The sequence below is a fragment of the Oryx dammah genome, unplaced genomic scaffold (genome assembly GCF_014754425.2).
Source record: "Oryx dammah isolate SB20612 unplaced genomic scaffold, SCBI_Odam_1.1 HiC_scaffold_28, whole genome shotgun sequence".
Classification (NCBI taxonomy): Eukaryota; Metazoa; Chordata; class Mammalia; order Artiodactyla; family Bovidae; genus Oryx; species Oryx dammah.
The window spans coordinates 79,979,536-79,994,707 of NW_024070212.1; the positions used below are offsets into that span (position 1 = coordinate 79,979,536).

The following is a 15,172-nucleotide window of genomic DNA, read 5'->3' on the forward strand; positions in this document are numbered from 1 at the left end:
TTTCCTGAAGAGATCTCTAGTCTTTCCCATTCTATTGTTTTCCTCTATTTCTTTGCATTGATCACTGAGGAAGGCTTTCTTATCTTTCCTTGCTATTCTTTGGAAATCAGCATTCAAATGGGTGTATCTTTCCTTTTCTCCTTTGCCCTTAGCTTCTCTTCTTTTCTCAGCTATTTGTAAGGCCTCATCAGACAACCATTTTGCCTGTTCACGTTTCTTTTTCTTGGGGATGGTCTTGATCCCTGCCTCCTGTACGTGTCACAAACCTCCGTCCATAGTTTATCAGGCACTCTGTCTATCAGATCTAATCCCTTGAATCTGTTTATCACTTACACTGTATAATCATAAGGGATTTGATTTAGGTCATACCTGAATGATCTAGTGGTTTTTCTTACTCTCTTCAATTTAAGTCTGAATTTTGCCCTAAGGAAATACATATTTTAGCTGTTTTTATGAACATTATCAAAGACATCGTATGATTTATTATAAAGTGGTAGAAAGAACAGTAAATACTAGCTTCTCTAAAAAAAACTAAGAGTTCGTATAAGAATATTAATATTAATATAGACCAAAATAGTTGTTATGACAAAAGGGCTTTATTGCAAATAATAGAACTTTTTACGTAACGAAAGAATGAAAGATTCACTACCAGAAAAGGAATCCTGAACCGATGCTCACGAAAAAAACTCAAGCAAAACGTGACAAAATAGGACAATATTACAAGGAGAAATTCAGAAGTCCTTAATCATAGTAGGCTATTTTTTCAGAAACTGATAAAATAGATTTTAAAAGTTAGGAATGATAGAGATGGTTTATGTGTTTGTTTTTATTGTCATTCATACAATACTTTTTCTTCCAGTTTTATTGAACTATAATTGACATATTGTTTAAGATGTTCAACGTAATGATTTGACTTATTATCACAGTTAGTTTAGTGAACATCCATCACCCATTTCACTTTTCTGTTGTTCTTTAGTCTCTCAGTTGTGTCCTACTGTTTGCTACCCCCTGGACTGCAGCACACAGGCTTCCCTGTCCTCCACCATCTTCCAGAGCTTGCTCATTTCACATAGATATAAATAAAAGGAAACAAATTTTCCCTGTGATGGGAGCTGTTAGCTTTCTCTCTTAACAGCTCATATATAACATACCACAGTATTAACTATATTCATCATGTTGTGTGTCACATACCTAGTACTTACTTGTCTTATGACTAAGGTGTGTACCTTTTGACTACCTTCATCTCATTCCTCCTTCCCACTACTATGTGCCTCTAGTTGTGTTCCATAGTGGCTGCACCAATTTATATTCCCACTAGTAGTGCATAAAGATTCTCTTTTCTCCATATCCTTGTCAACACTTGTTGATTCTTCTCATTTTGATAATAGCCATTCTGACCACATATGAGGTTTTGATTTGTATTTCCCTGATTATCAGTCATTTGAGCATCTTTTCATGTGCCTGCTGGCTATCTGTATATCTTCTTTGGAAAAATGTCTGTTGAAACCCTCTGCCCATTTTATAATCAGGTTGTTTGGTTTTTTGATGTTGAATTGTTTACATTCTTTGTATATTTGGGATATTAACTCCTTACTAGACATATCATTTTGAAATATCTTTTCCATTCAGTAGACAGTAGTTTCCTTTACTATGCAAAACTTTTTTAGTTTGATATATTTCCATTTATTTATTTTTGCTTTTGTTTCCCTTTCCTGAGAAGATAATATCCAAAAAAAATATTACTAAGTCAGATGTCAAATATCTTACTGCCTATGCTTTCTTCTAGAAGTTTTATGGTTTTAGGTCTTACATTGGAATTAGAGTGTGAAACTCCAGTTTTGTTCTTTCTCAAGACTGTTTGGATATTTGAGTATCTTTTTTGTTATAAAGTATAAAATATTTAGAATTGAGTGATAATAAAAACATGTCAGCACTTACAGGAAAAAATTTATACCTAAACATGGCATGATAGTGAAAGCATTCATAGTGGATTTACATTTATCAGTGCATATATTTTAAAAGGATGGCTAAAAACTAACAAGCTGAACATTCAACTCAGAAAGATAGAAAAAGAACAATAGAACAAACCATAAAAAGTAGAAGGAAATAAGAAAAATATAAACCGAAAAATATTACATAGAAATGGTTCAATTAAAAGAATAATAGGATCTCATTCACCCCTTAGCCTACAGACTCCAACTTAATCTGCAATAACTCTTAGAAAAAAAACTGTAGTCTGTGACACCTTAGACGAGTAATTTTAAACCTCTCTGGGTCTAGGTTTTCTTCAGTTCTTAACTTCTGATTTGGGACCAAATCAGAAGGTGTGCCAAGTGTAAAGTATATTTATTAAGAAGCAGCGTGATACTGGCCTAAACCTGCTTGAACTTTAAATTAATTTATTAGTAAATAATCATAGCATCTTGGCTAATAGAATGATCTTTGTGGCTAAATGGCTGGATTTAGATCCTAACTATACCACTTACTAGCGCTGGAGCTACAGATAAATTTTATGACCATTTTGTGCATTTGTTGTCTCATCTGCAAAATGGGAATAAGAATGACTTATCTCAGAGGTGTGCAGATTAACTAGTTAATATAACATTTAAAACAGTGCCTAGCCCTAAAGGCACTTTTTAACTGTTAGCCATCATCATCACCATTGTTGATTATACTTCTAAACATTATTATCTATTGAAAGATATCTTCATTAGTTCAAGAAAGGACTTCTGGGAGCCTTACCAGAAAGTCCAAATAGAATTTTTAAAGCAGTCCCGATTCAGTGATATTACATTTATCACTAGTGTTTTGTGAAACTACATTTAAAGGGAATCAAGTACACAATTATTGGAGAAGGAAATGGCAACCCACTCCAGTGTTCTTGCCTGGAGAATCCCAGGGATAGGGGAGCCTGGTGGGCTGCCATCTATGGGTTGCACAGAGTCGGACACAACTGAAATGACTTAGCAACAGCAAGTACACGATTGTTAATCGTATATAGCATAGCAAGGAAGAGCACGTAGAATCCATAGTACTTTCAGTTCAGTTCAGTCACTCAGTCGTGTCCGACTCTTTGCGACCCCATGAATCGCAGCACGCCAGGCCTCCCTGTCCATCATAAACTCCCGGAGTTCACTCAGACTTATGTCCATCGAGTCAGTGATGCCATCCAGCCATCTCATCCTCTTTTGTCCCCTTCACCTCCTGCCCCCAATCCCTCCCAACATCAGAGTCTTTTCCAATGAGTCAACTCTTCGCATGAGGTGGCCAAAGTACTGGAGTTTCAGCTTTAGCATCATTCCTTCCAAAGAAATCCCAGGGTTGATCTCCTTCAGAATGGACTGGTTGGATCTCCTTGCAGTCCAAGGGACTCTCAAGAGTCTTCTCCAACACCACAGTTCAAAAGCATCAATTCTTCGGCGCTCAGCCTTCTTCACAGTCCAACTCTCACATCCATACATGACCACTGGGAAAACCATAGCCTTGACTAGACGGACCTTAGTCGGGAAAGTAATGTCTCTGCTTTTGAATATACTATCTAGGTTGGTCATAACTTTTCTTCCAAGGAGTAAGTGTCTTTTAATTTCATGGCTGTAGTCACCATCTGCAGTGATTTTGGAGCCCAAAAAAATAAAGTCTGACACTGTTTCCACTCTTTGCCCATCTATTTCCATGAAGTGATGGGACCAGATGCCATGATCTTCGTTTTCTGAATGTTGAGCTTTAGGCCAACTTCTTCACTCTCCACTTTCACTTTCATCAAGAGGCTTTTTAGTTCCTCTTCACTTTCTACCATAAGAGTGGTGTCATCTGCATATCTGAGGTTATTGATATTTCTCCCGGCAATCTTGATTCCAGCTTGTGTTTCTTCTAGTCCAGCGTTTCTCATGATGTCCTCTGCATATAAGTTAAATCAGCAGGGTGACAATATACAGCCTTGACGTACTCCTTTTCCTATTTGGAACCAGTCTGTTGTTCCATGTCCAGTTCTAACTGCTGCTTCCTGACCTGAATACAGATTTCTCAAGAGGCAGGTCAGGTGGTCTGGTATTTAGCATATGTTAATTGCTAATAAAATGGGATGAAATAAGGAAAAGTGATTATTAAATAAGTGGAAAACTCTTGGTGTGATAGAGTCTACTCAGTAGTCTTTGATAACTGATCCAAATGTTATTCTTTGAGACATTAAAATTCCTCCTATTTAACAATTGAAATGTCTTTTATTTAAAAGCATAATTCCTGGGTGCTTCTCTGATGGCTCAGTGGTTAAGAATCTGCCTACCAATGCAGGATACCCAGGTTTAATCCCTGATCTGGGAGAGTCTCACATGCCTCAGAACAACTAAACCTGCCCCATAACATTTTTTAAAAATTTATTTATTAATTGAAAGATAATTGCTGTGCAGAATTTTATTGGTTTCTGCCAAACATCAACATGAATCAGCCACAGATATACATATGTCCCTTCCCTCTTGAACCTCTCTCTCATCTCCCTCCCTATCCTACCCCTCTAAGTTGTTACAGAGCCCTGGCTTGAGTTCCCTGAGTCATAATAGCAAATTCCCATTGGCTATCTATTTTACATATAGTACTGTAAGTTTCCATGTAACTGTCTCCATACATCCCATCCTCTCCACCCTCACCCTCGTCCCGTGTCCATAAGGCTGTTCTCCATGTCTCTGTTTCCATTGTTGCCCTGCAAATAATTTCATCAACTTTTGCACCAGTACTCTGGAGCCCAGGAAGTGCAACTCCTAAGCCCTCGAGCCGTAACTGCTGAAGCCTGCGTGGTGCTCGAGAGCACATGCTTTGCAGCAGGGGAAGTCACCACAGTGAGAAGCCCTCGTGCAACTGGAGAGGATCCCCAGTAACTGCAACCAGAGAAAAGCCTGCGCAGCAACAAAGACCCAGCACAACCAAACATAAATAAATGGAATCATATATATATAAAAGAAAAACAAAACATAAGTTGTTCCATGAGAAGATTGACATTAATGCTAAATCCCCTTACAATAATCAGAATGCTTAGAATGACCTAAAACACCTAGTAAAAATTCAAATAAAGCAGTCTTTTGCTATTTCTCACCTAGCACTACTGACTGCTTGTGCTAAAAATGCGAAAAATAATTACAGGTTAAAAGAACAAAGTAATATGGCGGAGCTTTATTGAATGGAAGTAGCTTAATTCAAAATTCAAGAAGTTAGTATTAATCTTTAGGTAAAGATTAATACTGTTTTATGAAATAAAAGTATATAGAATAGTTTTCATTTGTGGTTTTTCTATTAAAAATACCTTTTTTGAGAGACAGATTTTAATGAACTTATTTCCCCAAAGTTCTCTAAAATCATAAGTAAAATATTATTTCTCTTTTCCCCATTCATCTTCTATTAAATAAACTGTTAAGCATATTGACTTATTCTATTTGGAATTTAAGGATACCAACAAATCAAATAATGAAAAGTTAATGACAAAGAGGTAACTAGGACTTTAGCAAAATTTCTAGACCACAAGTTTTTCTGTTTGGGGCATTAAAGACTATTATGAGATAAAAATTTAGTTGTGACATAATTTTTTGAGAGAACGTATAAGTTCCAAAGTAACAACAAGGGAAATTATTGTTAAAGTAGTTTCTGAACCACCTTGGTCAATCAAATTATAAATTTCCTCTAGAAATAGAAGCAAATGAGAGTAATGGAGTACAAATTAAATGAAGAAAAAAATGTAAACCAGCAATGAATAGTCTGTTCCAGACAATATATTTTTTAATGTGTTAATAAATCACACTTAAATTTTAAAGAAGTTGCCTTCATATTATCTCCATATTTGATTTCATCTGGAAGTATTGGATCCTCCTGCAGTATTATCTAGAACTATGCCATCCAGTACATGTACATGTTGAACATGTGGGGTGGGGCTGATCTGAATTGAAATGTGTTATAAGTAAGAATACACACCAGATATTAAAATCTTAGTTTGGAAAAAATAATATACATAATAATTTATATAGATTGTGCGTTAATATAAGAATATTTGAGTATATTGGGTTAAATCAAATATTCAAATTTGACTCTTTTTCCTGTTATAAAAATTTTGTTAGTAGATTTTAAATTAATAAGTGACTCATATTTTATTTCTTTTGGAAAGTGTGAGCTTGTTTTTCATGTTGCATTGTACCAAACAATTTTTTAGAAAAGTAGTAACTACCAGTTGTTGAGCAAATGGAGCTATATTAAAATGTGTAGTGTGAGAAGGTGCCAATGTTTGTACATGATAAAAAGTGAATTTTCTTCACTGATTTTCATTAGTAGTAAAGAGTTTGGATTATTCATTCATTTGCTTCTTTATTCATTTAGTAAAAGGCCAGTATATGTAAAGCACTGAGAATCTCTAACTATGCTAATGTGTCCTCAAGTATGAGGACTAAGTCAGTATGCATTTTTAAACTGAAGTTTAAAACCAGAATTGAAAGAGACACGTGTACCCCAGTGTTCATCGCAGCACTGTTTATAATAGCCAGGACATGGAAACAACCTAGATGTCCATCAGCAGATGAATGGATAAGAAAGCTGTGGTACATATACACAATGGAGTATTACTCAGCCATTAAAAAGAATACATTTGAATCAGTTCTAATGAGATGGATGAAACTGGAGCCGATTATACGGAGTGAAGTAAGCCAGAAAGAAAAACACCAATACAGTATACTAACACATATATATGGAATTTAGAAAGATGGTAATGATGACCCTGTATGCAAGACAGCAAAAGAGACACAGATGTGTAGAGCGGACTTTTGGACTCTGAGGGAGAGGGAGAGGGTGGGATAATTTGGGAGAATGGCATTGAAACATGTATACTATCATGTAAGAAGCGAATCGCCAGTCTATGTTTGATGCGGGATACAGGATGCTTGGGGCTGGTGCACAGGGATGATCCAGAGAGATGATATGGGGTAGGAGGTGGGAGGGGGGTTCATGTTTGGGAACTCATGTACACCCGTGGCAGATTCATGTCAATGTATGGCAAAACCAATACAGTGTTGTAAAGTAAAATAAAGTAAAAATAAAAATTAAAAAAAGGAAAAAAAAAGAAAAAGAATGTAAAAAAATTTTTTTAAGTTGATTACAATATTGTGATCTACAGCATAGTGATTCAGTATATTTGCAGATTATATTCCATTACAATTTGTTAGAAGATAATAGGTATCATTCCCTATGCTATACAGTGTATCTCACTGTCTTATATATAATTGTCTGTGTCTGTTCATCCTAAACCACTAATTTTCCCTCCCCTTTCCGCTTTCCCCTTTGGTAACCACAAGTTTGTTTTGTCTGTGAGTCTGTTTCAGTTTTGTATATACATTCATTTATTATCTTTCAAATTCCACTTATAAATGACACCATGAAGTATTTGAAATATCTTCAAAGGCCCTAAAGGTATTTCCAAGAGTTTACTAAATCATTTAGCATTTAAGCAGTCAGGTACTTTTGTCCCTAAAATTGTATTTGATTTACTGTGCTATCATGAGGAGCTCACTATTTTCTAGATATTAGTACCAACAATTCCTTGTTGTTAACTGTGAGACAAAAAAATAGGAGTTAATAATATAAACTGGAAACTTTAATAATTTTTATTAAACTATTTGATGAAAGCATCCTTTATCAAGTAAAGTTTATATTATCCAGTTGGGTTTATCTAGTTTTTCTTTTTAATATACTAGGCCCCAATAGAAATTTTATTCAAAAGAGTGTTTCTTCTGCATAATATAATCATGAATAAAAAATTAGAATGGAAAAAAATAAAAATAAAAAATTAGAATGGGAAATTAAAAAAAGAAACAAAGTACCCATTGCAAAGTTCTTCACAATATTGCAAAAATTTTCTCATACCAAATTTCAGGATACTTTGTCATTAACTAGTCTTCTTTCATTTGTCTACCCTTTTATTTTTTATTTAAAATTTGGTGATCTAAATTCTATTTAAAGTTTGACAATTTTACTTTATGTTCCTTTTGTTGCACACATAGGAAAGAGGGAAAACTTGATTCACCTCAGGATAAACAAAAGAATGGAATCTACTGTGCAAGACAATGAGTAAGTTTGTTTTTGCTGAAATAATATACAGCTGTCTTAAAAAGGTCATATTTGTTACAGTGATATTTTAAGATAAATCATTTATTTTGAGAAATGAATGATTTATAGAAATGTTTATAGTTCATAGAAATGAATACACAGTTTGTAGAACTATTTTTTCTTAAAGAAATAACACACTTTATTTATGAGATGTTTTAACAGTGTTCATATGATGGTGATATGCATGCACGCATGCATGCTACGTTGCTTCAGTCGTGTCCAACTCTGCAACTCTATGCACAGCAGCCCATCAGGCTTCTCTGTCCATAGGATTCTATAGGCAAGAATACCGGAGTGGGTTGCCACTTCCGTCTCCAGTGATGGTGATATATGATATCTTAATTTTAATACCCATTGAGCCCAGTTCCCCACGTCTATGCTTAAGAAACTAACTTAGGGTAAAACTGAGGGAAACACCCTCTTTGGATGGAGAAGTAATATATTAATTAACAACATGAGACCATAAGCCCCCAATGGGTAGATACGTCGTTTTCCTCATCTTTACCCATCCTTCACATTGTATGGCACAAAGAAGATACAGCTGGAAAAGTAATGGATGGATGGAGAAGTAATATTTTAGAACATAATGTCTAACAAATAACTGGTTCAGGAGCTAGGAACATAGTGAAGCCAGCAGAGTAAGTAATCTAGAGGAACCCAGAAGGCTTATTGGCCATCAGTCAACAATTTTCATATTGGCCAGTCAATAGTGCCTTGAATAAAATCATTCTGTGTAGAAAGCTACTGCCTGTATATTCTGGAAAGAATATTTATATCTATCCACTAAGGCTTGAAAAATTGAAATAAGCAGAACAGGGAGTTGAATTTTCATAGTAGTTCATGTGTTCAGCTCATTTACTTTTCCAGCTGTATCTTCTTTGTGCCATACAATGTGATGGATGGGTAAAGATGAGGAAAATGAAGTATCTACCCATTGGGGGCTTATGGACTCATGTTGTAAATTAATATACCTTCCCTAGCTTAGAAGTGGGTTATAGGTTATGTTTCAAAATATTATTTATTTATTTAAATTGAAGTACAGTTGATTTACAGTCTTGTATTAGTTTCAGATGTACAGCACAGTGATTTAGTTTTTTATATGTGTGTGTGTATTCTTTTCAGATTCTTTTCCATTATAGGTTGTTACAAGATATTGAATATAGTTCCCTATGCTATACAGTAGGTCCTTGTTGTTTATCTGTTTTATATATAGTAGTATGTATCTGTTAATCCTAAACTGCTTATTTATCCCTGCCTTCCTCCCCCACTTCTTCCTTGATAACCATAGTTTTATTTTCTATGTGAATGTGTTTCTGTTCTGTAAATAAGTTCATGTCATTTTTTTAAATTCCACATATAAGTGATATCATATGACATTTGTATTTATCTGACTTAACTTCAGTTAGTATCTCTAGGTCCATCCAGTTTTAAAGGGCATTCTTTCATTCTTTTTATGGCTGACTGATACTCCATTGGGTTTTACCACATGTTGTTTATCCATTCATCTGTCAGTGGACACTTAGATTGCTTCCATGTCTTGGCTATTGTAAATAGCTGTAAATGCTGCTATGAATATTGGGGTGCATGCATCTTTTTGAAATAGAGTCCTTTCCAGATATATTGCTGAATGATATGGTAACTCTATTTTTAGTTTTTTAAGGTGCCTCCATACTGTTTTTCATAGTGGCTACACCAGTTTACGTTCCCACCAACAGTGTAGGAGGGTTCCTTTTTCTCCACACCCTCTCCAGCATTGTTATTTGTAGACTTTTTGATGCTGATCATTCTGAGCAATGTAAGGTGATATGCACTGTAGTTTTGATTTGCAGTTCTCTAATTAGCAATGTTAAATGTCTTTTCACGTGCCTGTCATCTTTATGTCTTCTTTGGAGAAATGTCTATGTAGGTCTTCTCCCCAGTTTTTGATTGAGTTGTTTGTTTTTTTGTTAGCGACTTGTATGAGTTATTTCTGTAATTTGGAAATTAAGCTCGTTGGTTCCCTCATTTGCAAATGTTTTCTCCCAGTCTGTAGGTTGTCTTCTCATTTCATTTATGGTTTCCTTTCCAGTGCAAAAATGTATAATTTTAATTATAGCACATTTGTTTATTTTTGCTTTTATTTCCGTTACTCTAGGAGACAGATCAAAAAAAAATATTGCTGTGATTTATGTCAAAGAGTGTTCTGCATGTGTTTTTCTCTAAGAATTTTATAGTATTGAGTCTTATATTTAGGCCTTTAATACATTTTATTTTTGTATGTGGTGTTAGATAATGTTCTAGTTTCATTTTTTTACGTGTAGCCGTTCAGTTTTCCCAACACCACTCATTAAAGAGTATATATTTGTCTTTATTGTAGATTAATTGACCATAACTGCATGGGTTTATTTCTTGGCTTTCTGTCTTTTTCCATTGATTTATGTGTCTGTTTTTGTTCCAATACTTTACTGTTTTGATGAGTGTAGCTTTGTAGTATAGTCAGTGTGAAAGTGAAGTTGCTCAGTTGTGTCCGACTCTTTATGACCCTGTGGACTGTAGCCTACCAGGCCTCTCCATCTGTGGGATTCTCCAGGCAAGTTTACTGGAGTGGGGTGCCATTTTCTTCTCCATAGCTTTGTGGTATAGTACTGATTATACATATAGTCAGTATGTATAGCATTAATCAGTGGTAGTCAGGGAGTCTAATTCCTCCACCTCTATTCTTTCCTAAAATTGCTTTGGCTGTTCGGGGTCTCTTGTGTTTCCATACAAATTTTTAAAATTATTTGTTATAGTTCTGCAAAAAATGCTATTGGTAATTTGATACAGATTACATTGAATCTGTAGATTGCCTTGGGTAAGTATAGTCATTTTGACAATATCAATTCTTCCAGTCCAGAAACACAGAATGTCTTTCTATGTTTATATTGTCTTCAATTTCTTTGAATTAATCATCTTATAATTTTTGAAGTAAATCTTTAGGTAGGTTTATTCCTAGGTATTTTCTTCTTCTTGATATGATGGTAGATGGGATTATTTCTTTAATTTCTCTGTCTTTTGTTGTTAGTACATAGAAATGCAACTGATTTCTGTATTTTAAGTTTGTATCCTGCAGCTTTACCAACTCCTTGATGAGCTCTAGTAGCTTTCTTGTGGTGTCTTTAGGATTTTTTGCATACAGTACCATGTCATCTACAAACATTGACAGTTTTATTTCTTCATTTCCAGTTTGGATTCCTTTTATTTCTTTTTCTTCTCCAATTGCTGTGACTAGAACTTCCAAAACTATGTTGAATAAAAGTGGCAAGGGTGTGTGGTTACTAATCTTAGAGGAAATGCTTTCAGCTTTTCACTATTGAGCATGATATTAGCTGTGGATTTGTCACATATAGTCTTTATTATGTTGAGATATGTTCCCTCTGTGCCAACTTTTTAGAGAGTTTTTATCATAAATGGATGTTGAATTTCATCAAAACCTTTTTCTGCATCTATTGAAATAAATGAAATTTATTATTCAGTTTGTTAATATGGTGTAACACATTGATTTGCTGGCATTGAAAAATCTTTGCATCTCTAGGATAAATCCCATTTGATTATGAGGTATGTATTTCAGTGTATTGTTGGATTCAGTTTGCTCGTATTTTGTTGAGGATTTTTTCACATACGTTCAACAGTGGTATTGGCCTGTCATTTTCTTTTTTGTGTGATATCTCTGTCTAGTTTTGGTATCAAGGTCATGTTGGCTTCACAGAATGAGTTTGGGAGTGTTCCTTCCTCTGCAGGTTTTTTTAAATAGTTTCAGAAGAACAGGTTTTAAATGTTTGGTAGAATTTACCTGTGAAACCATCCAGTCCTAGACTTTCGGTTTTAGGCAGTTTTTAAATTACTAATTCAATTTCTGTACTTATGATTGGTCTGTTCATATTTTCTATCTCTGGTTCAGTCATGGGTCTGAATAATTTTTAAACCATTTGAATGAATCTTAGAATGCATTTTCCATACAAATTGTGTTGTAATTTGTGGTTAAGACCTCATTTCAGGCTACAAGTCTATTTTTTTCATAATGTAGGTAATGTATAGTATTAATCAGTGGTAGTCTGGGTAAAAAAAAAAAATATGGAGAATGCCACGTAGAGTATAATAGGGACAAAAATAAGAGTTTATCAAAGAGGTCTCCTAGTTTGACATCTATATATATCATCTCTACCCCTTTATTTTTTTATAGCTGCTTTCCCTAGTCATACTCCCCCCAGTCCAAATATTTTTATGTGCTCTATCCCACAAATAGATTTGTTATAAATTACTACTACTCCTTCCTTTAACCAAACTTCTACCTTCCTTGGTGAAACCAATTTCAGCTAGATATTAAGATAAAAGCATTATTTTTTAACTCACTTAATATATTTTAAAATAGACAATAGATGTACATAATAGAAACTCAAATTGTCCAAAGGGATATATAGAAATCAAGTGGCAAGCAATGATTTTTGAGTCACATATATTCTTGTTTCTGCTGCTGCTAAGTCACTTCAGTCATGTCCAACTCTGTGCAACCCCATAGACAGCAGCCCACCAGGCTCCCCCGTCCCTGGGATTCTCCAGGCAAGAACACTGGAGTGGGTTGTCATTTCCTTCTCCAGTACATGAAAGTTAAAAGTGAAAGTGAAGTCGTTCAGTCGTGTCTGACCCTTAGCGACCCCATGGACTGCAGCCTTCCAGGCTCCTCCGTCATTGGGATTTTCCAGGCAAGAGTACTGGAGTGGGGTGCCATTGCCTTCTCCAATATATTCTTGTTAGATTTCCTTTATTATTTTATAAAACCATTCAAAAGGCTTATATCTTTTAAATCTGAAATTAAACTCTTTCATGCTTTTAGATCAGTTTTAAGTGATTATAACATTTTATGATTTGTTTTGGCAATTGTATTAGATTACAGTTTTCCAGAGAAACAGAATGAATAGCAGATGTGCATACATATAGTAATGTAATAATGAGAATGAAATATAGTGTTATATAATGATTATTTATTAATAATGCATTATATATAATTACATATATAGGTAGACTTACTGTGAAGAATTGACTCATGCAAATATGGAGGCTAAGTCCTACAATGTACCATCAGCAAGCTGGAGACCCAGCAAAGCTAGTGGTGTAATTCCAGTCCAAGTCTAAAGGCCTAACCATCAGGAGATCCAGTGGTGTGAATCTCAGTTCAGGGGCAGAAGAGCAATGTCCCAGAACAATCAGACAGGCAGCAAACTCAACCTCCCACCCTCTACTTTTTCTTCTGTTCAGACCCTCAGTGGATTGGATGATACCCATTCACATTCGGGAGGACAATTTACTGAGCCAGTAAACTAAGACACAGGAGTCTGGTGGGCTGCATTCCATGGGATCGCAAAGAGTGGGGTACGACTGAGCGACTAACACTTACTAAACTAAGACAGTTACATAGTAGTGATTTTCTAACTCCATCATCCTATTAATTGGCCCTTTTTTAATTCATGAAGTCTTTGTATATGTATTTCATTATATGCAGTTTTATCACATCTACCACCACAGTCAAGACATAAAATAGTCCTCTTTGCTATATAAAGTGTATTTTCAGTCACTGGCTTATTCTCTTGTAGGCAGAAGAGTAACTTATTTCTATACTTACCAAATAAAGCCTTTTTAATAGTAATGTTATGCTAGAATCAGGTTCTGTTTTTTGTTTTTTATCTGTACAATTTAATTGTGACAATTAACCACAGTTCAGAACTCTGATTTTCTCTTCACTGTATTTTAAGTATTTGATCATACATAAGGATACTGACTTATGTATCACTTTCTACTTAAATGAAGGTATCTGGGTAACTTAGTAGAAAACGTTTATCTAAAACATAGGATGAAGGTATAATTATGCTTATTTCTGTAGGCAATCAAAGACTAAGAGGGAGACAAGTATTTACTTTTATTTTCAACTGTTTAAAATTCTTGACAGAAAAAAAATGGAAACTTTCTTCCAAACATCAGTATTAAGATAAGCATTCTCACTTTCACCACTAGTATTCAGTGTTTTACTGGAAATTCTAGCCATAGCAATTAGATAAGTAAAAAGAGTAAAAGGCATCCAACTGAAAAAGAAGAAATAAAACCATCTCGATTTGCAGATGACTTGAACCTCTTGATCCTACATAGAGAGACTCCTGAAGAATGCACAAGAAGCTATTAGTACTAATAAACAAAGTCAGCAAAATTACAAGGTATAAGATCAGTACACAAAAATCCATTGTGTTTCTATACACCTGCTGTGAACAATTTGAAAGAATTGAAGGAGGCAATTCTGTTTATAGTAGGATTTAGAAAAATAAATCCTTCCTGGTTTCCTTGGTGGCTCAGAGGATAAAGCGTCTGCCTGCAATGCAGGAGACCCGGGTTCAATCCCTGGGTCAGGAAGATCCCCTGGAAAAGAAAATGGCAACCCACTCCAGTACTCTTGCCTAGAAAATCCTATGGACGGAGAAGCCTGGTAGGTTACAGTCCATGGGGTCACAAAGAGTCAGACACGACTGAACGACTTCACTTCACTTCACTTCAGAAGAATAAAATATCTAGGAATAAATTTAACCACAGAGGTGAAAGACTTTGTACACTGGAAATTGCAAAGTATTGCTGAGAGAAATTGAAGAAGACCTAAATAAATGGAAAAACAATCTGCTTTCGTGGCCAGAAGATTTAATATTGTTAAGATATCTGTACCTCTACCCAAAGTGATCTACACACTTAATGTAATGCCTATCAAAATTCCACACCCTGTAAAAAACTATTCAGACATATAAATGATTGAGGTTCTGATACATGCTGTATAGCATGATGAACCTTGAAAACATGGTAAGTGAAATAAGCCGAATACAAAAGGATGAATGTTATACAATTACACTTATGTGCAATATCTAGAGTAGGCAACTTTAAAGAGACAGAAAGTATTTCAGAGATTACCAGAGGCTAAGGGTTATTGTTGAATGTTACGGAGTTTCTGTTTGTGGTAATGGTGGTGGTTTAGTTGCTAAGTCGTATC

General features: G+C 34.9%; 1 protein-coding gene across 12 annotated transcripts in view; it reads left to right on the plus strand.

Moving 5' to 3' along the window:
* The window catches only part of LOC120857049 (integrin subunit beta 3 binding protein), a 100,854-nt gene that overhangs the window by 44,257 nt on the left and 41,425 nt on the right, over window positions 1–15,172 (plus strand). For all 12 annotated transcript variants that reach the window (XR_005719555.1, XR_005719557.1, XR_005719556.1 and 9 more), the window contains one exon: window positions 8,028–8,094. Coding sequence is in view for 9 of the 12 variants with exons in the window: in XM_040232681.1 (XP_040088615.1) it covers window positions 8,028–8,094 (67 nt within the window). In the remaining 3 variants the exon portion in view is untranslated. The remainder of the gene's footprint in view (window positions 1–8,027; window positions 8,095–15,172) is intronic.